General features: G+C 35.1%; 1 protein-coding gene across 6 annotated transcripts in view; it reads left to right on the forward strand.

Moving 5' to 3' along the window:
- The window catches only part of STXBP5L (syntaxin binding protein 5L), a 387,143-nt gene that overhangs the window by 45,475 nt on the left and 316,914 nt on the right, over positions 1 to 24,754 (forward strand). For all 6 annotated transcript variants that reach the window (XM_036883434.2, XM_036883436.2, XM_057503095.1 and 3 more), the window contains exon 3: positions 21,325 to 21,422. In XM_036883434.2, coding sequence (XP_036739329.2) covers positions 21,325 to 21,422 — 98 coding nt within the window. The remainder of the gene's footprint in view (positions 1 to 21,324; positions 21,423 to 24,754) is intronic.

The following is a 24,754-nucleotide window of genomic DNA, read 5'->3' on the forward strand; positions in this document are numbered from 1 at the left end:
TGTACTCAAGTATTTGATAGATTGAAGCAAGGAGGCTGAAGACAAGGTTAATAGGGTTCCCAGTAGAGACGAAATATATAAGCCAGGTGATAAAATCACCTAAAAAAGATAAAGATTAGTCCTGAGGGTGAAAAAAAAGTATACATGCTCTTGAAGGAAAAATCTGGCCACATTAGAGACTATTCTGTGTCCTTTAATGAAAAATAAATTTAATAGAATTGGTACCCATTCAGGTATACTCATGATTAGTTCCTGTTATTAGTGTGCTAGTATTCATATAATTTCTGTCACAACATATTTGTATGTTTATCTGTATACTTTCCAGTAGTGAGAATTTGCCCTCATGTATTCTATCTGGTGTCCTTTTTAACATGTTTATATGATACTGTGAGAGAAGGTGATAATATGAGAAATAATGAGATAGTATTAGAGAAGGTAAATGCATTTCTTTTGAACTTAATTCTCATGTTTTGAAACAATGATTTTCTGTCAAGTTTAAGTACTATAAACATATTTACATAGTATGCTCAATTTATAAAATGTATTTACATGCATCATCTAAATTATGAGCTCTAGGTTTTTTTGTAAGATTAACTAGGTGAACTATAGAATCAAAGTTATAGTATGTGTAAGACTTGTGATAAAAGCCAATTGTTTTTTGAATTCTTATAAGGCTTTTAAGTTTGAAACAACAGAATCTCTGACTTTAAGTGGTTTATAATACAATATGGTAGGAAGAAACACAATATGTAGTTAAGAATAACCTAGTTCTACATTAGATTTAGTGATGTATTAGTATCTATAACATATCCTCAATTAAATAACTATATATTAAAAATAATATCCAATTCTGAGTATTAGTTCTGTTCTAATGCCTTAGCATTAAGTAATTCAGTTGCCTGTGGTTACAGTAATCACAAAGATGCTCAGAGGGAAAAGGGTGAGAGTTGGTGTTGGCTTATAATTTCAGCAAGTATTTCATGTAGGAGTGAGGCCATGACCTGGAATCTGAAAGAGAAGTAGGAGAATATCTTATTTTGAGAAATACTAATAAGTAGAACATCATTTGTTTATCACTTTACATTTTTGTAGATACTTTGAAAAGAGATGTTTTTAGCAACTAGGATCACAGAATAATGAAAAAGTTTGAGGTATATAAACAAACGATTGCTTCTTGAATACTAAATTCTGATGGGATTTTGTTGTCATAGCAACAATACAAACTAATTACATCAGCTGTATATTTCTAATAGAATTCTAACAGTTGTGTTGTAGCTTCTGTGGCATTAAACAAACAATGATATGTATGAATATATTCCTGTTACTAATCAGGTTAAATTCCAGTGTAGTGAAAAATGTTTTGTTGCCCTAACCATTTTATATGTTATAAAATATATTATTCAGTCTTACTGAATAAAACAGTTGTTTTTGGACTTTTAAAAAATTCAACAGACCTCAAATTAATAACTAAAAATATGAGAAAAGTTACTGATTTTGTAACTTTTTTACTTACCTTTCATCTAGACAACTTGCCACATTCCTTTATTTCTAAAAAATCTTAGTAAACTATTTTGTTTCTTACTTTCCTGTACTTAAGTATACTATTTCCATTTCTTGTCTTACAGAATTAGCTTAAATCTATAAAACAAAGCTGAATAGTAATGGGAATAATGAGCATTTATGCCTTCTTCCTGATTTTTATGGGAATGAGTATAGCTTTTTACAGTTTAATATCATGTTTGTTATTAATATTTATAATTTTTAAGTAGTTTTTCTTTAGTCCTATTTTATATAAGATGTTTACTTGGATTGACTGCTGAATTCACTTAAATGCCTTTCCAGAACCTATTGTTATAATCATAAGGTTTCATCTTTAAATTTGTTGATTTAAAAAAAAGTTTTTTTAAGGTATCATTGATATACCATCTTATGCCCAGATTTCATATGAGCAACATTGTGGTTACTACATTCCCCCTATTATCAAGTCCCCACCACATACCTCATTACAGTCACTGTCCATCAGCATAGTAAGATGATATAGAGTCACTACTTGTCTTCTCTGTGTGCTATACTTCCCTGGGGTATGTGTGCTAATCATAATGTCCTTTAATCCCCTTATCCCTCCCTTCCCACCCACGCTCCCCAGTCCTTTTCCCTTTAGTAACTGTTAGTCCATTCTTGGGTTCTGTGAATCTGCTACTATTTTGTTCCATCAGTTTTTGCTTTGTTGTTATACTCCACAGATGAGTGAAATCATTTGGTACTTTCCTTTTTCTACCTGGCTTATTTCATTGAGTATAATACCCTCTAGCTCCATCCATGTTGTTGCAAATGGTAGGATTTGTTTTCTTCTTATGGCTGAATAATATTCCATCATGTTTATGTACCACTTCTTCTTTATCCATTCATCTATAGATGGACACTTAGGTTGCTTCCATTTCTTGGCTATTGTAAATAGTGCTGCTATAAACATAGGGGTGCGTATGTCTTTCTGAGACTGGGAAACTGCATTCTTAAGGTAAATTCCTAGGAGAGGAATTCCTGGGTGAAATGGTATTTCTAGTTTTAGTTTTTTTGAGGAACCTCCATACTGCTTTCCACAATTGTTGAACTGATTTACACTCCCACCAGCAGTGTCGGCGTGTTCCCCTTTCTCCACATGCTCACCAGAATTTGTCATTGTTTGTCTTTTGAATGTTGGCCATCCTAACTGGTGTGAGGTGATATCTCATTGTGGCTTTAATTTGCATTTCTCTGATGATTAACGATGTGGAGCATCTTTTCATATGCCTGTTGGTCATCTGAATTTCTTCTTTGGAGAAGTGTCTGGTCAGCTTCTATGCCCATTTTTTAATTGGATGATTTGCTTTTTGCTTGTTGAGGCATGTGAGCTCTTTATATATTTTGGATGTCAACCCCTTATCAGATATGCATTTATGAATATATTCTCCCATACTGTAGGATGCCTTTTTGTTCTACTGATGGTGTCCTTTGCTGTACTGAAGCTTTTTAGCTTGATATAGTCCCACTTGTTCGTTTTTGCTTTTGTTTCCCTTGCCTGAAGTGATGTGCTCATGAAAAACTTGCTCATGTTTATATTTAAGAGAGTTTTGCCTATGTTTTCTTCTAAGAGTTTTATGGTTTCATAACTTACATTCAAGTCTTTGATCCATTTTGAGTTTACTTTTATGTATGGAGTTAGGCAGTAATCTAGTTTCATTCTCTTACATGTAGCTGTCCAGTTGTTGAAGAGGCTGTCATTTTCCCCATTATATGTCCATGACTCCTTTATCATATGTTAATTGGCCATATATGCATGGGTTCATATCTGGGCTCTCTAATCTGTTCCATTGATATATGGGTCTGTTCTTGTACAAGTACCAAATGTCTTGATTACTGTGGCTTAGAGTAGAGTTTGAAGTTGGAGAGCATAATCCCACATGCTTTATTCTTCCTTCTCAGGTTTGCTTTGGCTATTTGGGGTCTTTTGTGGTTCCATATGAATTTTAGGACTATTTGTTCTAGTTTGTTGAAGAATGCTGTCTGAATTTTGATAAGGATTGCATTGACTCTGTAGATTGCTTTAGGCAGGATGGCCATTTTGACAATATTAATTGTTCCTACCAAAGAGCTTGGGATGTATTTCCATTTATTAGTGTCCTCTTTAATTTCTCTCAACACAGTCTTATAGTTTTCAGTGCATAGATCTTTCACTTCCTTGGTTAGGTTTATTCCTAAGTATTTTATTCTGTTTGATGCAATTGTGAATGGAATTGTTTTCCTGATTTCTCTTTCTACTAGTTCATTATTAGTGTATAGGAATGCAACAGATTTCTGTTTGTTAATTTTGTATCCTGCAACTTTGCTAAATTCAGATATTAGTTCTAGTAGTTTTGCAGTGGGTTTCTTTAAGGTTTTTAAAAAATTTCTTTTGATGATATTGTAAGTTAATTTTTTTGTAACTTCCTTTTCAGATGTTCATTTTTAGTGTATAGAAACAGAACTGATTTCTGTGTTTTGATTTTGTATCCTGCTAACACTGTGTGTGTGTTTGTGTAATCTTAAGGATTTTATATAAAATCATGTCATCTATAAACTGGCCTTTATTCTTGAAAGATATCAGTTGGATAGGCAGCTAGGCTGATAATTACTTTTTTTTAGCTTTTGATGATATTATTCCACTGTCACTAGAAGTAAATTGTTGCTACACAAAAGTCTAATTGTGGTTTCTTTGTAACTGTATTTGCCTCTACTTTCTTTTTAAGATCTTTGTCTTCTTATCTTATCCTTCTTGGGAAATACTGTGCTTTTGTATCTGTAAGATTCAAGTCTTTCATTAATCCTGGAAAATGCTTAGGAATTATCAGGGCAAGTATTTCTTTCCTTCATTCTCTCTATTACCTCTTTTTTTATTTTTTATTTTTTTAATTTTGGTATCAATATGCAATTACATGAGCAACATTATCATTACTTGATTCCCCCCATTATCAAGTCCTTACCATGTACCCCATTACAGTCACTGTCTGTCAGTGTGGTAAGATGCTATAGAATCACTAGTTGTCTTCTCTATGCTATACTGCCTTCCCTGTGCCCACCCCACTACATTATGTGTGCTAATCGTAATGCCCCTTATTCTCTTTCTCCCTCCCTTTCCACCCCCTTCCCCACCAAGTTCCATTCTCTTTGTCAACTGTTAGTCGATTCTTGGGTTCTATGAGTCTGTTGCTATTTTGTTTCTTCAGTTTTTACTTTGTTCTTATGCTCCACAGATGAGTGATATCATTTGGTACTTGTCTTTCTCTGCCTGACTTATTTCACTGAGCATAATATCCTCTAGCTCCATCCATGTTGTTGCAAATGGTAGGATTTGTTTCCTTCTTATGGCTGAATAATACTCCATTTTGTATATGTACCACATCTTCTTTATCCATTTATCTACTGATGGACATTTAAGTTGCTTCCATTTATTGGCTATTATAAATAATGCTGTGATAAACATAGGGATACATATGCCTTTTTGAATCTGGGATCCTGCATTGTTAGTGTAAATTCCTACGAGTGGAATTTCTGGATTAAATGGTATTTCTATTTTTAGTTTTCTGAGTAATCTCCATACTGCTTTCGACAATGGTTGAACTAGTTTGCATTCCCACCAGCAGTGTAGGAGGGTTCCCCTTTCTCTGAATCCTCGCCAGCATTTGTTGTTCCTATTCTTTTCTATGTTGGCCATCCTAACTGGCATAAGGTGATATCTCATTTTGGTTTTAATTTGCATTTCTGTGATGATTAGTGATGTGGAGCATCTTTTCATGTGCCTGTTGGCCATCTGAATGTCTTCTTTGGAGAAGTGTCTGTTCAGATCCTCTGCCCATTTTTTAATAGGCTTATTTGGTTTTTGGGTGTTGAGGTGTATGAATTCTTTATATATTTAGATGTCAACCCCTTATCGGATTTGTCATTTATGAATATATTCTCCCATACTGTAGGATGCCTTTTTGTTCTACTGATGGTGTCCTTTGCTGTACAGAAGATTTTTCGTTTGATATAGTCCCACTTGTTCATTTTTGCTTTTGTTTCCCTTGCCCAGGGATATATGTTTATGAAGAAGTTGATCATGTTTATGTCCAAGAGATTTTTGCCTATGTTTTTTTCTAAGAGTTTTATGGTTTTATTGAGGTCTTTGATCCATTTTGAGTTTAGTTTTATGTGTGGGGTTAGACAATAATCCAGTTTCATTATCTTACATGTAGCTGTCTATTTTTGCCAACACCAGCTGTTCAAGAGGCTGTCATTTCCCCATTGTATATCCATGGCTCCTTTATTGTATATTAATTGACCATGTATGCTTGGGTTTATATCTGGACTCTCTAGTCTCTTCCATTGGTCTATGGATCTGTTCTTGTGCCAGTACCAAATTGTCTTGATTACTGTGGCTTTGTAGTAGAGCTTGAAGTCAGGCAGCAAAATTCCCCCTGCCTTATTCTTCCTTCTCAGAATTGCTTTGGCTATTTGCGGTCTTTTGTGGTTCCATACGCATTTTAGTACTATTTGTTCAGTTCGTTGAAGAATGCTGTTGGTATTTTGATAGGGATTGCATTGAATCTGTAGATTGCTTTAGGCAGGATGGCCATTTTGACAATATTAATTCTTCCTATCCATGAGCACAAGATATGTTTCCACTTATTGGTATCTTCTTTAATTTCTCTCATGAGTGTCATGTAGTTGTCAGAGTGTAAGTCACTTTCTCAGTTAGGTTTATTCCTAGGTATTTTATTCTTTTTCATGCAATTGTAAATGGAATTATTTTCCTGATTTCTCTTTCGGCTTGTTCCTCGTTAGTGTACAGGTATGCAAGATATTTCTCTGTATTAATTTTGTATCCCGCAACTTAACTTAATTCAGATATTAGATCTAGTAGTTTTGGAGTGGATTCTTTAGTGTTTTTTTTATGTACAATATCATATCATCTGCAAACAGGGACAGTTTGACTTCTTCCTTACCCATCTGGATGCCTTATATTTCTTTGTGTTGTCAATTGCCGTGGCTAGGACCTGCAGAACTATGTTGAATAAAAGTGGGGAGAGTGGGCATCCTTGTCTTGTTCCTGGTCTTAAAGGAAAAGCTTTCTGCTTCTCACTGTTTGGTATGATGTTGGCTATGGGTCTGTCATATATGGCCTTTATTATGTTGAGGTACTTGCCCTCTGTACCCATTTTGTTGAGAGTTTTTATCATGAATGGATGTTGAATTTTGTCAAATGCTTTTTCAGCGTCTATGGAGATGATCATGTGGTTTTTGTCCTTTTTTTGATGTTGTGGATAATGCTGATGGATTTTTGAATGTTGTACCATCCTTGCATCCCAGGATGAATCCTACTTGATCATGATGGATGATCTTTTTGATGTATTTTTGAATTCAGTTTGCTAATATTTTGTTGAGTATTGCATATATGTTCATCAGGGATGTTGGTCTGTAGTTTTCTTTTTTTGTGTGGTGTCTTTGCCTGGTTTTGGTATTAGAGTGATGCTGGCTTCATTGAATGAGTTTGGGATTCTTTTCTCCTCTTCTACTTTTTGGAAATCTTTAAGGAGGATGGGTATTTGGTCTTCAATAAATGTTTGATAAAATTCAGCAGTGAAACCATCTGGTCCAGGAGTTTTGTTCTTATCCAGTTTTTTGATCACCAGTTCAATTTCCTTACTGGTAATTGGTCTGTTCAGAGTTTCTGTTTCTTTGTGGGATAGCCTTGGAAGTTTGTATTTTTCTAGACAGTTGTTCATTTCTTCTAGGTAATCCAGTTTGTTACCATATAATTTTTCATAGTATTCTCTCACAATTCTTTGTATCTGTGCTGTCTGTAGTCTTTTCTTTTCTATTTCTGATTCTGTTTATGTGTGTAGATTCTCTTTTTTTCTTGATAAGTCTGGCTAGTTGTTCATCTATTTTGTTTATTTTCTCAAAGAACCAGCTCCTGCTTTCATTGATTCTTTCTATTGTTTTATTCTTCTCAATTTTATTTATTTCTTCTCTGATCTTTATTATGTCCCTCTTTCTACTGACTTTGGGCCTCATTTGTTCTTCCCTTTTTAGTTTCATTAATTGTGAATTTAGACTGTTCATTTGGGATTGTTCTTCTTTCCTGAGATAGGCCTGCATTTCAGTATATTTCCCTCTTAGCAAGGCCTTCGCTGCATTCCCACAGATTTAGCTGTGTTGAATTAGTGTTGTCATTTGTCTCCATATATTGCTTGATCTCTGTTTTTCTTTGGTAATTGATCCTTTGATTATTTAGGAGCATGTTATTAAGCCTCCATGTGTTTGTGGGCTTTTTCATTTTCTTTGAGTATTTTATTTCTAGTTTCATACCTTTGTGATCTGAGAAGCTGGTTGGTAGAATTTCAATCTTTTTAAATTTACTGAGGTTCTTTCTATGGCCTAGTACATGATCTATTCTTGAAAATATTCCATGTACACTTGTGAAAAATGTGTATCCCTATCCTTTTGGATGGAGTCTTCTGTAGATGTCTGTTAGGTTCTTCTGTTCTAATATGTTATTCAGTGCCTGTGTCTCTTTATTTTCTGTCTGGTTGATCTGTCCTTTGGAGTGAGTGGTGTGTTGAAGTGTCCTAAAATGAATGCATTACATTCTATTTCCCCCTTTAATTCTGTTAGGATTTGTTTCATATATGTAGGTGGTCCTGTGTTCACTGCATAGATATTTATAATAGTTATATCCTCTTGTTGGACTGACCCCTTTATCATTATGTAATGTCCTTCTTTGTCTCTTGTTACTTTATTTGTTTTGAAGTCTATTTTGTCTGATACAAGTACTGCAATTCCTGCTTTTTTCTCCCTGTTAGTTGCATGAAATATCTTTTTCCATGCCTTTACTTTCAGTCTGTGTATGTCTTTAGGTTTGTAATGAGTCTCTTGTAGGCAGCTTATAGATGTGACTTGTTTTCTAATCCATTTAGTGACTCTGCATCTTTTGATTGGTGCATTCAGACCATTTACATTTAGGGTGATTATTGATAGGTCTGTACTTATTGCCATTACAGGGTTTAGATTTGTGGTTACCAAAGGTTCAGGGGTAATTCCCTTACTATCTAACAGTGTAATTTAACTCACTTCATATGCTACTATAAACACAACATAAAAATATTTTTCCTCCTTTTTCTTTCTCATCCATTCTCTGTATGTTATGAATCATATTCTGTACTCTTTTTCTATCCCTTTGAGGCGATCTTTTTAGCCTTAGGAATACTTCCATCTACAGGAGTCCCTCCAAAATATACTATAGAGGTGGTTTGTGGAAGGTAAATTCTCTCAGCTTTTGCTTGTCTGAAAATTGTTTAATACCTCCTTCAAATTTAAATGATAACTTTGCCAGGTAGAGTATTCTTGGTTCAAGGCCCCTCATTGCATTAAATATATCGTGCCATTCCCTTCTGGCCTATAAGGTTTCTGATGAGAAATCTGATGATAGCCTGATGGATTTTCCTTTGTATGTGATCTTTTTTCTCTCTCTAGCTGCTTTTACAAGTCTGTCTTTATCCTTGATCTTTGCCATTTTAATTATTATATTTCTTGATTTTGTCTTCGTTGGGTCCCTTGTATTGTTAGATCTGTGCATCTCCATGGCTTGAGAAACTATCTCCTTCCCCAGATTGTGGAATTTTTCAGCAATTACCTCCTCAATGACACTTTATATCCATTTTTCTCTCTCTTCTTCTTCTGGTCCCTCTGTTATGTGAATATTGTTCCGTTTTGATTGGTCACACAGTTTTCTCAATATTCTTTCATTCTTAGAGATACTTTTTGCTCTCTGTGCCTCAGCTTTTTTGTTTTCCTCTTCTCTAATTTCTATTCCATTTATTGTCTCTTCTACTACATCTAATCTGCTTTTAAGTCTCTCCATTGCATGTTTCATTTCAGATATGGAATTTCTTAATGATTGAATCTCCATCTTAAGTTTGTTCCTGAGTGCTTGAATATTTTTCTGTACCTCCATAAGCATGTTTATGATTTTTATTTTGAACTCTCTTTCAAGAAGATTGGTGAGTTCAGTTTCATTTGTCCTTTTTCTGGGGTTTGTGAGATTTTGGTCTGAACCATGTTCTTTTGATGATTCATATTTCTGTGTGGTGCCCTCTAGTGCCTAGAAGCTCCGGTCTCTGGAGCTGCTCAGACCCTAGAGTGAGGTTGGGGGTCAGAGGGGAGCTGAGCTGGTGTCTTCTGGGAGAAAAGACCTGTTTCCTGATTCTTGTCTGCCCTGCCTGTCTCCTGTATCAGAGCCAGTGGGCCGAGCACACAGATGTAAGCCTCTGTGCCTTGCATCTCTTCCTCTTGTAGGGGGGGCCTCCCTCTGACTGGCCTGACACCAGCGCAGTGACTGCAAGTTTGTGAGCTGGTGCTGTCAGGCCAGGAGGAAGGGTTGGCAGGCTGTGTATCACAGTGGGGGGCCTCATAGCTGAGTAGCCACCCAGGGGAATGGGGTACCTGAAGCTCCTCAAAGTTCCCAATCTGCTGGGCATAGCATGCCCAGACAACCTTGTCCCTCTATCCCTTCTCCCACACAGCAAGCTCCATGCAAACTCCTCCCCTTCAGCAGCCTTCTCACTGGTAGGAAGCCTCTCAGACCACCTGCCTTTCTCTTGTCCCAGCGTGGCTGGATATGGATCTCCATCCTCTACAAATGACCAGAATCTGTCTCTTAAGTACTCTGCCTTTCCTAGCTCCCCATCCTCCAGAGTAGCACACAATGTAGGTTTCTGCTTGCAAAACAGATCCCTAGGCTTTCACTCCCTCCTCACTCCATTTCTCTTCTTCCCGCTGGTGAGCTGGGGTGGGATAAGGGCCTGAGTCCCACCGGATCAAGGCTTTGGTACATTACCCTGTTTTGTGAGGTCTGCTCTGTTCATTAGGTCTTTATTCAGTCTGGTGCAGCCTTTTTTCCTGTTGCTGTTTTAGGGTTAGTTGTATTAACTATATTTTCACACTACCTGTGGTTTTGAGAGGAGTTCTCTGTCTTACTTCTCACACTGCCATCTTGAATCTCAAGATGTGTTTCATTTTTTACTGTATTTCTAAAGGTGTCTGTCTCCCTCCTGAATTCGTCCCTTTGCTCTTGAATATTTTTCTCTAGCTCCATTTGCATGCTTATGACTTTTATTTTGAATTCTTTTTCAGGAAGATTGGGATTTCAGTCTCACTGAGCCCTCTTTCTGGTGTTTGAGGGATTTTGGATTGAACAGGGTTCTTCTGCCTTTCCATAGCCCTGGAGCAATGGTGGGGGTTTCAGGCAAGTGGTGCAGATGTCTGCTGGGAGGACAAAATTCCATCATGTTTCCTGGTCACAGTTCCTTTTTCTGCTGATAGGGCCAGTCAGTCATGTGCAGGGAGCAGCCTCTGGGTAACCCCTAAGCTCCTGTGGGTGGGGTGGCCCTCCTGCTTTTCTAGGCGATGGTGGGTGTGTCACAGCTGAGCAACACAGCTATTTCCAGGGACGGCAAAGCCCTTTCATGCTTCCTTGCCCTTGTACCTTCTTCCACTGTCGGGGCTGTTTAGCTGCATGCAGGGAGAAGCCTCTGCATTAAACTGTGTAGTTGCTGTAGGCAGGGCTGCCCTCTGGCTGGTCTGCCGCAATGGTGGGGATAGTGAGTTTATGTGCATGTCACGGGTTTTTTTACTTTACCCTTTCCTGTGAGATGTTCACTTCTCCCAGAGGTAGCCTGGCTGGTGCTCTCTTACTTCAGGTCACTCTTTTAGGAATAGTTGTGTTTGCTGTATTTTCAAAATATGTATGATTTTGGGAGGAGATTTCCATCTTACTTCTCATGTGCCATCTTTTTTCCTCCCTTAATTTGATTTGATGAATGTAAATACATAGTCTTGATATCAAACTGTCTTTGTGTTACTTTGAATATTAGGCAAACTCTGTCTAAACCCAACAGAGACATAAAATTTTATTTTCTCTTCCATTTGTATGAGAGAAAAAGAAAAAGTACCAGTGGTCTGGCTTTATAAAGGAAATTCACATGTATTTAATGTTTTTCTGAAAATGCTATGTCAATGTAAATATTATCATTGGTAACACATTATTAAGTAAAACAACCAATTAGAATTACACATTCCTTAGAAACAAAAGATAGGAGCAATCTGTAAAGTACAGACTTCTGTTTTGAAATAACATTCACAAAGACATTTACATGATGAATATTATCTGATTTTTTATATCTGTATCTTATCAAGGTTTATTTTCTAAGCAGTCCAAAGTACCCCCAGTTTTAAGACTGAGTCGTGGAAAACTTAAAATTTAATTTCAGGAAGGTAAAAGGGGTTAAATATGTTAGTAACAAATGAAATAAGAAGTAAATATATTTAATATCTATTCTTTGATTTCTGGAATAAACTTTATTTGATCATGGTTTATCATTGTTAGGCTTCCCTATTGGGTTTGATTTACTACAATCTTATTTACTATTTTCTACCCATATTCATAAGTATTTACTTTATAATGCTTAAAACATCTGAAATTATATATACTGTGCTGTGATGAGTTTCCTGTAAAATCACTACCGCAATCTAAACACAGAACATTTTCATCACTTGTGACTCTTGATAGCAGCCCATCCTTCTTTCTGTCCCTGGATGCAGGCGATAACAGATTTGCTTTTTTGTCACAAGGGATTGTTTGAATTTTACATAAATAGTCCCTCCCTTTCTTTCTCTCTTTCCCTCTGTCTCTGTCCTCCCTCTCTCCAAATATATGTTCCTGATCTGTTTAACAAATTGAAGGATGATTTGAGCAATTGGGGGAAGTTTGGGGTTGAGTTAGTGAGAAACACATAAAAAGCTAAAGAAATGAAACTTAAAATTTTTTACCTCAGAGAATAAAAAGACTTGTGAGGAAAAATAAGGGAGCATTAATAATAGTGTTAACACTGACTATTATGATTTATTGGGAAGATGGGAATATGTTAAAGGTGCTTGCATATGTAATTAGGGAATGGGTGAAAAAGAATCTTTTTCTTGGAAAAGTCAGTAAGTAGCAATATAATAATATTATTTGAGGCAGATTAGGTAAATACCAAAAAGATTGAAAAGTGATTGTCTCTGGAAAGTAGGAAATGGGAGAAATAAGGGGACAGATTATTTCTAATTTTCATATTATTTCCTATAGAATTATCTTTCTTGTTAAAATATGTGCATGATTGAATGTGATGAAAATAAGACTAAAATGAAAAAAAAATTAAGAAAGTTTAAAAATACTAATATGTTAATATACATTCCAGTTCTTTGTATCTACTTCAAAATTCTATACAAATGCGGGGAGGCATTAGTGCTTTATTCTTCTTTAATTTTAGCATGAACTGCCTTTTAGGTATTTGAACATGATAGTTTTCTCATTCTTTCAAAAGATTTAAAAGACTTACTGAAAAACTGGTACCAATACCTCAACTGCCAATGGCATTTGCATGAACAGGCACTTTGCCATACTTGTGCATATAGAGAAGTCTTACTTTTTTATCACAATGTGATGGACTTCCATAGGAACTTACTATTTTTGTTATCGTTATGCCACTCCATGGTATCATGTACCTTTCATAATCCTCTTACTCAGTCTTTTCATCCAAGAGAGGTGGAAATTATTCATTATTACTTTCAATGATCCAAGATGACAAGATTTAGGAAAGAGCTGTAGACATACATACATAGCTCTAAAAACTCAGAGTGCAAGCAATTTGGCTGTTATTGGAAATAAATGTCATTGATATTAAGGGATTTTCCATGAGTGGGAGTTGCTCCACAGTTACAGTAATAATTAGGTTTTGCTTACCAAAACATATTGTATCCATGTGAATGTCCTTTTCTACAGGAGAGTAATCTAAGTATTTCTTCAAATTATTTTACTTTATGACTTACTGAATGAATGTTAAGACTGTAGTTAATTTTCAATTTCTGGATTCAAGATCAGGAATGATTTGCCCCACTCCACCCTTTCCTTAGAGTATAACACTTTTTAGACCCAACCAAGCAAGTGAACTTACATCAGAAAAAACATATATTATGTAATCATAAATGTGTACAGGAAAATCTTCTGTAATGAGGAATTTTAAAATATTTTTATTTAAAAGAATTTTACTGCACAACACTGTAATCTGTGTTATTTTTTTCTATAATATCCTTTCTATAAGGTTTCTCCCACTATCTGAAAGTATATCATTCCTATGAAACATTTTATAAGCAGGAATGGCATAAAGTGAAGAAGCAATCACCATAATTTATATAGAAAAATTGTTGAGCTTTCTCAGACCTAAAAAATAACATGTTGGGCTTTCTTGATGTCTTAGTACATATCTTGCTAGTAGATGCACAAAATAAATAGAGATATAAAGCACAGATGCTCACAGACACAGTTCAAAGCTTAAAGCAACTTGATACTGAGATGCTGAGTGTAGTTCCTGGGGAAGGAGCTTGGTAGGTCACTCTCATTGCTTGGGGAACACACTGCCTCTACAATGGCTGGCTGCAAAACAAGTACTGAATGCTATTTTGCTTTTTTGCCTTTCTTCGTCAAAGCAAAAAGTCCACTTTGGATTTCTTTCAGTTAGTGAAGACAGGTAATAACGTAGGTCTTTGGTAAGAGGAAGGTGGCATAATGAGAACTTTCTAAAAGCAGAGGATACCTATATCTGGTAGTTTTCAATCATTACATTCATGTTATGAGGTGAGAACTAGTACATGATTCTAGGAGTTTTATGCTCAGATTATATGATGATAGCTTTGGCATATAATCAATAATATATAGAAATAATAAACAGAGGCATGAATCACAAATATGGTAGCAAGCTGTAGTCCTAGTACTATAGAATCAAAAGCCATATTTTTTTTTCTTTTTTCAGGCTAATGGTAGATAATACTAGGGAACATTCTTTGTAAATTATGGTCTAATACTTCTTTTTAGAAATGAATGGTTGGGTTGAGTATTAGGATGCCAGATAGGATGTTATGACAGGCCATGACTGTGCCTTAAACAATGTAGAAATTTCTCTTTCATGAAATCTGTCCAATTTAAGCAACCCAGGGTTGATTAGCTTTATGGTATCTAGAACCCAACAAGATCTTTTTTTATCTTGTTGCTCTGCTGTCCTTTACATATGGCTTCCATCTCATGTTCTAAGATGGCTGATCTAACTTCTCTCAGTGAATCCATTTTCCAGTCAGTAGGAAGGTGAGAAAAGTAAGTAGTATTTGTCTTTACTGTTTCATCCTTTGTTCAGAATCTAATCTAGCCTGCATGGACGCTGGGAAAGATACCGTGAACTAGATTGCTGTGTGCTGAGCTCCAAATTTTATTGCTATAGCAAAAGGGGAAAGGCCATATTGGGGAGCAAGAGGCAATCTGTCACAGGTGGTTTTGAGACTGTTCTGAAATATTGTGACAGTATTAAGCCTAGTCAACCAGGTGTAATGTGAATTCTGCTTTGTCTAGTACTGCTCATTTCCACACTGGTTCATATGTGTTCTAATTAATATTCTGAGGAAATTAAAATTAAAACAAAATTAAAACTAAACTTTTCAGAATTCCTTGCTAGCTGGGTTCTGTTTAGACTCTGTCAATGGGAGGCTTTTGTGCCAGATTCCAAGACAGGAAGGAAGTAAAAACCATTTTGCTTCTCCTAGAGCCTCTAGTAGTGTCAGCAACAAGTTCAGGTTTGTGTCTTCTGTCTCATGGGTGGTAGCACCTTCCTTAATTCAGAGTAATATGACTAGCCCTTCCACATACTTGTAACCAGTTCTCTCTATTGTATCTCCTTTACTTCACATATCTAGAGAAATTTGTATAATCATTAATACAGTTGGCACTTTATCTTATCCCTTGTAATATTTTGAAGGGAGAGTAGTGTTGCCCCAAATTCATATGTTGAAAGCCTAACCCCTAATGTAATGAAACATTACATTCCTAATGTAATGTCATTTGGAGATGGAGCCTTTGGGAGTTAATTATGTTTATATGGGGTAATAAGGATTATAAGAAGTGGCTTTATAAGAAGAGGAAGAGAGAGAGAGGGGTCCCTCTCTCCCTATCAAGTGAAGACACAGCAGGAAGGTGGCTATCTGCAAGCAAGGGGAAGGATTTTTACCAGGAACTGAATTGGTTGGTAACTTGATCTTGACTTCTCAGGCTCAAGAACTGTAAGAAATAAATGTCTATGGTATTTTGTTCCAGCAGCCTAAGCAGACCAATAGAGAGTAAAACAAAAGAAAACCAGAGAAGCAAAATAACATTAAGAAAAATTAGATTTTTAATAATCTCATTTTATTTGTTGATGATCAGCTTTGCTACCATTATCTTACTTCACCAACTGAGCATAAGCTACAGTATTTCAACAACCCTTTCTGACTCTGAAACTGAGAATTTTTTACCTTGACATAGTTGTCTTCAGACTCTGTTCTCCTATATTTTTCTTTTGCTTCCTTTTTTTTCCTTAATGCATCTATGTCAATCTAGTTTATAGTCTTCGTTCTTTTGAAATCAGCCAGTATCCCAACTGATCCTAACTTCTTATTGCATACTTTGATGATATAGTATCAGAATATTTGATATTCCTGAAGAGAACAATATTCTTTTATTTCAAATTAAGACATAATTACCTACCATACAATTCACTCATTTAAAGTATACATTCCAGTGGTTTTCAGAATATTCCCAGGGTTGTGAAACAACCATCATGATCAATCTTAGAGCATTGCATCACTTCAGAAAACAACCTGTACCCATTATTAGTCAGTTCCCATTATCCAGAAACCCTGTTCCTCACCTTAGGCAACCAGTAATATAATTCTGTCTCTATAGATTTTCCTATATGGTACATTCCATACAAATAGAATCCTGTAATATGTGACTAGCTCTTTTTAGTTAGCATAACATTTTCAAGGTACATCCTTGTTGTTGCATGTTTCAATATTTCATTCTTTTTTTGATAAACAATATGCCATTACATGGATGTACCACACTTCATTTATCTATTATCCATCAGTTGCTGGATATTGAGGTTGTTTCTACTTTTTGGCTATTATGAGTAGTGCTGCTGTGAACATTCATACAGTAGTTTTGTGTGAATTTCTTCTTAATTCCTCTTGGTTATACCCAGGAGTGAAATCACTGGGTTGTAGGTAACTCTGTATTTCACATTTTGAGGAACTGCGAAGCTATTTTCCAAAGAGAATATATGATTTTACATTCCCACCAACAGTATACTAGAGTTCAAATTTCTCCACTTCTTTGTCAACATATGTTACTGTGTTTTTTCTTATAGTCATCCTAGTGGGTATGTAGCTGTATCTCACCATGGATATGATTTGCATTACCCTAATGGCTAGTAACATTGAGCATTTCTTCATGTCCTTATTGGTCATTTGTATGTATTCTTTGGATAAATGTCCATCCAGATCCTTTGCCAATTTTTAAATTTAGCTATTTATCTTTTTTTTTCAGTTGTAAGAGTTCTTTATGTATTCTGGATATAAGTTATCCAGATATCAGATATTTGATTTGCAAATATTTTCTCCCATTCTGTGGGTTGTCTTTTTACTTCCTTGATAATATCCTTTACAGCAAATTTTTTTTTGATTCTCACAAAGTTCAGTTTATCTATTTTTAATTTTGTTGCCTATAGCTTTTGGGGTCATATTTAAGAAACCATTGCCTAATTCTAAATCATTAAGATTTAAGCCTGTGTTTTATTCTAAGATTTATATAGTTTTTGCTCTTAAATTTATATCTGTAATCCATTTTGAGTTAATTTTTGTATGTAGCTTAAGTAAAGGGTCCAGTTCATGTGCATGTACAGTTGTTATAGCACTATTTGTTGAGACTGTTCTTTCCTCATTGAATTGTTTTGGCACCCATGTCAAAAATCAACTGATTGAAAATGTGAGGATTTCATTCTGCAGTCTCATTTCTGTTCCATTGATCTATATGTCTATGCTTATGCCAGTACCTCATTGTCTCAGTTACTATAGATTTGCATAAGTTTTAAAAACAGAAAATGTGAGTCCTCCAACTTTGCTCTTTTTCAAGATCATTTGGGTATTCTGGGTCTCTTGAATATCCATATGAATCTTAGGAGCAACTTGTCAATTTCTGCAAAAAACCAGCTGGGATTTTGATAGGGATTGTATTCTTTCTGAAGATCAATTTAGGGAGTATTGCCACCTTACTGATATTAATCCTTTTCATCTGTGGATGTGAGATGCCTCTCCTTTTATTTAGGTCTTCTCTAATTTTTTCAACAGTGTTTTGCATTTTTAGCACATGTTTTGTACTTCTTTTGTTCATTTTATTCCTATTTTATTTCCTTGGATGCTATTATAAATGAAATTGTTAGCTTAATTTCATTTTTGGATAGTGCATTTCTACTATATAGAATATAATTGATGTTTTTACATTAATCTGACAAAAAGGATTACAGATTTGGTTATATATTAGGTAATATGCATATATGTTCATATATGCTTTAAAAGAAAATGAGGAGACAATGGAGGATTAAAGATGGTGGCATAAGAGGAGGTGAGAACAGAGACCTCCTCCCCAAACCACATACAATATGAAAATAGAGTTAATACAACTAATTCTAAAAGGGCAACAGGAAAGAAGGCTGTGTCAGACTACATACACCTGGAGAAAAGAGCAGACCTCACGGAACAGGGTAATGTACCAAGGCCATGATCTGGTGGGACCCAAGCCCTTCCCCAACCCCAGCTCACCAGTGGAAGGAAGAGAAGCGGAGCAGGGAGGGGGTGGAAGCCTAGGACTACTGAACACTCAGCCCAGGAGATCTGCTCTGGGAGCACAAACCTATATTGCATGGTGCTCTGGAGATTAGTGGGGTTGGTAAGCTAAGACAGGTGGAATACTTGGAGAGACTGAGATTCCAGCTGCTTATGGAAAACAGGGATCCACATCTGGCTGCTCTGGGACAAAAGAAAGGTGGGCAGTCTCAGAGACTTCCTAACAGAGAGAGGACTGCTAAAGGGGCAAGGATTGCACAGAGCTTGCTGCTCAGGAGAAAAGATAGGTGGATAAAATTGTCCAGGCACACTCTGCCCAGCAGGTTGAGAACTTTCAGGAGCTTCAGGTGCTCCATCCCCCTGGCTAGCTATGCAGCTCTGAGGCCCCCCACTGTGATACACAGCCTGCTGTGCCTTCCTCCTGGCCAGCCCGCACCAGCATGCAAACCAGCATTCCCTGCACTGGTGTCAGGCCAGCCAGAGGGAGGCCCCACCTATGGCAGCTACTAACCCAAAGCACAGAACTTACACCTGTGCACTCGGCCCACTGGTTCTGACAGTGGAGGCAGGCACAGCAGCCAGGAAGCAGGAAACAGCTCTTTCCTCCCCACAGGCACAGGCACCACTCCCTACAATCCTGGACATTGTCCCAGGGTTGAGCAGCTCCAGAGAGTATAGCTTCTGGGCACTAGAGGGCATCACATACAGATATGAACATCAATGGAGCTTGGTTCAAACCAAAATCTCAACAAACTCCAGAAAAAGGGAAAAGTGAAAACTCATCAATCTTCCTGAAAGAGATTTGAAAATAAAAATTATAAACATGCTCATGGAGGTACAGAAAAATATTCAAGAACTCAGGGACAAATTTAGGATGGAGATTCAATCACTAAGAAATTCAGTATTTGAAATGAAAAATACAATGGAGGGATTTAAAAGCAGATTAGATATAGTAGAAGAGACAGTAAATGGAATAGAAATTAGATAAGAGGAATACAAAGAAGCTGAGGCACAGAGAGCAAAAGGGATCTCTAGGAATGAAAGAATATTGAGAGAACTGTGTGACCAATCCAAACGGAACAATATTCATATTATAGGGGTACCAGAAGAAGAAAGAGAAAAAGGGATAGAAAGTGTCTTTGAGGAAATAATTGCTGAAAACTTCCCCAATCTGGGGAAGAGATAGTCTCTCAGGTCATGGAGGTGCACAGATCTCCTACACAAGGGGCCCAAGGAAGACAACACCAAGACATATAGTAATTAAAATGGCAAAGATCAAGGATAAGGACACACTTTTAAAAAAAGGGAGAGAAAAAAGATCACCTACAAAGGAAAATCCATCAGGCTATCATCAGACTTCTCAACAGAAACCTGAAAGGCCAGAGGTAGTGGCATGATATATTTAATGCAATGAAACAAAAGGGCCTCAAACCAAGAATACTCTACCCAGCAAGTTTATCATTTAAATTTGAAGGAAGGATCAAACAATTCCCAGATAAGCAAAAGTTAAGGGAATTTATCTCCTGCAAACCATCTCTACAGTGTATTTTAAAGGGACTGCTCTACTTGGAAGTGTTCCTAAGGCTAAATAGCTGTAACCAGTGGAAATAAAACCACAGTAAAATTGTATATCAATGATATGTTAATAAAAATAAATTAAATTAAATTTAAAAAATAAGGTTATGTGAACTCGGTATTTATCTTCATCTTTGAATATTTATCTTCATCTTTGAATATTTATGTTCATCTTTGAATATTTACAAATATATTTTAGTATAAAAGTGTTTCCATTAAAAAATAATTCTTGGAGCACTAAAAATCTGGTAAGATACTTAAGTATCTGAACAAGCTGACCTACAAAGATGTGGGTCCTCTGTTTCCTTAAAATGTTATAGGACATTTCATATTGACATTCCAGTCTAATATTGAATATTCCTTGGTTACATGTTGTTTTATCTCTTTTATGATATTATGAGCTTTTTATATTTTTCTCTTTTTTCCTGTTGTTTTATTATGAAAGGCTCAACTATACAGAGTTGAAAGATTACTGTGAATTCACATGTATATATGTTCTCAGTCCATGGATATGGGATGAACACACACATACATGCACACACAAATACCACCTAGATTTGACAATTATCATTCTGCTTTATTTATTTTACCATGTTTCTATCCATCCATCTATCCTTATTAATTCTTTGAATGCATTTTGAAATAAGTTGCTGTTGTCAGTACACTTTACCTCTGAAAACCTCAGTATGCATATCAGGAGTTAGAGTTCAATATTTGTCTATAACACTTAAAAAATTTTTTTTAGGTACAACTTACAGAGAAATAAAGACTTTTATTATACTATTTGATATGTTCTGACTAATGTAAATACCTGTGTAATCTAAACCTCCATCAAAATATAGAATATTACCTTCATGAAGTTCCTTGATACCTCTTTCCATCTAGTTCTCATCAAGTCAACTAGTTCATATTTTTCACCTTTATTTTAGTTTTGGTCAAAATTTAATATAAATATAATCATACCATTTGCACTCTTTTGTGTATTGCTTTTCTTGCTTAGTATGTTTTTGAGAATCATCTGTGTTGTTGCATCTGTCAGTAGTTTTTCTCTTTTAATTACTGAGTAGTATTCTATTGTATGAGGATACCACAGTTTCGTTTTTTGATTCTCTTGTTGTTGGACACTTGGGTTGTTTTTAGGTTGTTATGTATAAAGTATTTTACACTTTAGGAGCATACTTATACAAAGTATTGTGTGGGCATGTCTTCCTTTTCTTTGTTGTATACCCAGGAGTAGAATTTGTAGGTCATGGGGCATATATGTTTAGTTTTATAAGAAACTTAAGACATTTTTCCAAAGTGGCTATGTCATTTTACACTCCTACCAACATCACTTGGTGGTAGTTCTTTTAAATTAAAAATTATTTATTCTGGTGGTTGGAGAATAGTATCTTTTTGTGATTTTAATTTTTATTTCCTTGATGATTATTTTTACTTTTTGTTCTCTTTCAGACAGTTCGGCATGGTTTTCCTCACCAGCCTACAGCATTAGCCTTTGATCCAGTTCAGAAAATCTTGGCTATTGGGACGAGGACAGGTGCTATACGAATGTATCCTTAATTTTTGGTTCATCTTTGCTATATTAACACAAAATACATTTCCTTAAGTATTCAGGTAGGTGAAATATTTATGAACAAATAAAGTTTATTGCTTTTTTAGAAGTGCGTAATAATTGTGAAAGCCCACACTGTCAAATTTACTGGCATATTTTTAATGTGTGTAAGATAAGTATTGATGCCCGTTTTTAAATTCCTATTACTGGTAATTTATATCTTTGCTTTTTTTGCTGATCAGTCTGGCTAGAACAATACTTATTAATTGTATTGATTTTCACAAGAACCAATTTTGATTTTCGTTGCTTTTTTATACTGTTTTGCTATCTTCTATTTCATTGATTACTGCTTTGATCTTTTCCCCCCCTTTTTCTGCTTAACTTTGGGTTTAATTTGATCTTGTTTTAGTTTTTTTAAGGTGAAAACTGAAGTAATTTGTTGGAGAACTTTCTTCTTTCCTAATATATTCCTGTAGTGGTACAAATTTTCTCCCAAATCATGTTATAGTATTGTCACATTTTTTAAACTAAATTTTTTATTTTGAGATAATTGTAGATTTAATTGTATTTGTAAGAAATAATACAGAGAAATCCCATGTACTCCTCATTCACCTTCTTCCAGTAGTAACACTGTATAAAACTATAGTGTACTATCACAAACATAATTTTGACATTGATACACTCCCAAGGTACAGAGCATTTTTTATCACCACCAGGATTACTCATGTTCCCCTTTTATAGCCACACCCTGTCCCTTCAATTCTCTTACCCCTATCCCTGACTACTAACCATAACTAATCTGTTCATTTCAGTGATTTTGCCACTTTAAGAATGTTACATAAATGGGATCATACAATCTGTAACCCTTTGGGATTGACGTTTTCCACTCAGCATAATTCTCTGAAGATTCAACCAAGATGTCATATGTATCAATAGTTCTTCTTTTTTATTGTTGAGTAGTATTCTGTGATTTAGATATACCAGTTTGTTTAACCAGTCACTTACTAAAAGCATCTGGTTTTCCAGTTTTTTATTATTATGATTCAACCAGCTATGAACATTTGTGCATATGTTTTGTGTGAACATAAGTTTTCATTTTTCTTGTATAAGTGCCCAGGAATGCAGTTTTGGGGGAAGCCAGTGGTATTTTAGTTGCATGTTTAGTTATATATGAAGATCCCAAACTATTTTCCAGAGTAGTTATAACATTTTATATGCCCACCAGCAATGTGATTAAATCCACATTATTACTAGCATTTCTTTTTTTTATTTTAACCATTCTAATTTTGCAGTGATACCTCATTGTGGAATTATTATATATTGTAGATTCTAGTCCTTTGTCAGATACACACTTTGCAGTTATTTTCTTCTAGTCTTTGTCTTTTCACCTTAAATAGGATTGTTCAAAGTCCAATTTATCACTTTTCCTTTATAGAATTTGCTTTTTGTATCACCTCTTAGAACTCTTCCTAATCCTGGATTTTATTATTTTCTAAAAATTGTATAGTTCTACATTTAAGTACAGGTTCTGTTTTGGTTTAATTTTTTATTTGTATTGTCTGTCTGGTTTTAGTATTGAGATAATACTAACTTCATAAAATGAGTAGAGAAGTTCCCTCTTCTTCTGTTTCTGGAAGAGACTGTATAGAATTGGTGTTAATTCTTCCAAAGAATTCTCTGTTGATAGTACCTCTACTGATATTGGTGGAATTCTCTAGTGAAAGTATCTGTGCCTGGAGATAATTTTATGAGATATTTTATATTAAAAATTCAATTTATTTAGTAGTTATGAGACTATTTTGGTTTTCTGTTTTATCTTAGTTAAATTTTGGTTGTTTGTAATCAGTCTTACTAGTGGTTTTATGAATTTTATTGATTGTTTTTGAGGTACTAGCTTTTTGTTTAATTGACTTTCTCCATTTTCTTGTTTTCAGGTGTTTTTGGCTTACCTTTATTTCCATCCTTTGATTTTATTTGATCTTTTTTGCTCTTTTTTTCTAGTTTCTCGAAGTAGGAATTTACACTATTGGTTTGATACCATTTCTCTTTTTAAGGTGTGCATTTAGCATTTTTAATTCTCCAGACAGCACTGCTTTAATTGTATCCCACAAATTTTGGTATGTATGTTTTAATTTTAATTGAATTATAAACAGCTTTAAAATTGCCTTAGAGACTTTTCCTTTGAACCATGAATTTCTTAAAAGTTTTTTAATTAATTGGCAAATGGTTGGAATTTTTCTAGTTGTTTTTTTAGTTATTGATTTCCAGTATGGTTCTGCTGTGGCCAGAAAACACTGCATGATTTCAATTGTTTTAAATTTGTTGAAAGTTTGTTCTGAGGCCTAAGATATGATCTGTCTTGATGAATTTTCTGTGCACTATGAAAAAACATGTGCATTCTTTTCTTGTTGGGTTGAATGTTCTATATTTGTCAACTAGTTATTGTGGGTTGATTGTGTTGTTGTGTTCTATATTTTTGCTTATTTTTGTCTGAAAATTCTATCAAATCCTAGTAGTGGAGTATATTAGGATTGCCAGTGCTTATTTTGTATATATTTATCTCACTTTTCAGCTCTATTAATTTTTTTTTCTTCATTTGTCACATTCAACTAATTTAATAAAAATATTTGATAATAAAAGGGAGGAACACAATTTCAGGATGCAGCTATATATTTAAACTCAATTCTGGTTTGTGACATTATTCTCCCCATGCTTCAGTATAAAGAAGGCCCCAATAAAACAGTTACATGATCTTCCACAATAAAAAGTTTCTATTAATCTCTGATTTTCTCAAACACTATTAAAGTAATGATAGAGAGGTTTTTTTTTTTTTAGAGGGCATCTCTCATATTTATTGATCAAATGGTTGTTAACAACAATAAAACTCTGTACAGGGGACTCAATGCACAATCATAATCCACCCCAAGCCTAATTCTCATCAGTCTCTGATCTTCTGAAGCATAACAAACAAGTTCTTACATGGTGAACAAATTCTTACATAGTGAATAAGTTCTTACATGGTGAACAGTACAAGGGCAGTCATCACAGAAACTTTCGGTTTTGATCACGCATTATGAACTATAAACAATCAGGTCAAATATGAATATTCGTTTGATTTTTATACTTGATTTATATGTGAATCCCACATTTCTTCCTTATTATTATTGTTATTATTATTATTTTTAATAAAATGCTGAAGTGGTAGGTAGATGCAAGATAAAGGTAGAAAACATAGTTTAGTGCTGTAAGAGGGCAAATGTAGATGATCAGGTCTGTGCCTATAGACTAAGTATTAATCCAAGCTAGACAAGGGCAACAAAACATCCACGG

Source organism: Manis pentadactyla, chromosome 1 (genome assembly GCF_030020395.1).
Source record: "Manis pentadactyla isolate mManPen7 chromosome 1, mManPen7.hap1, whole genome shotgun sequence".
Taxonomy (NCBI): domain Eukaryota; kingdom Metazoa; phylum Chordata; class Mammalia; order Pholidota; family Manidae; genus Manis; species Manis pentadactyla.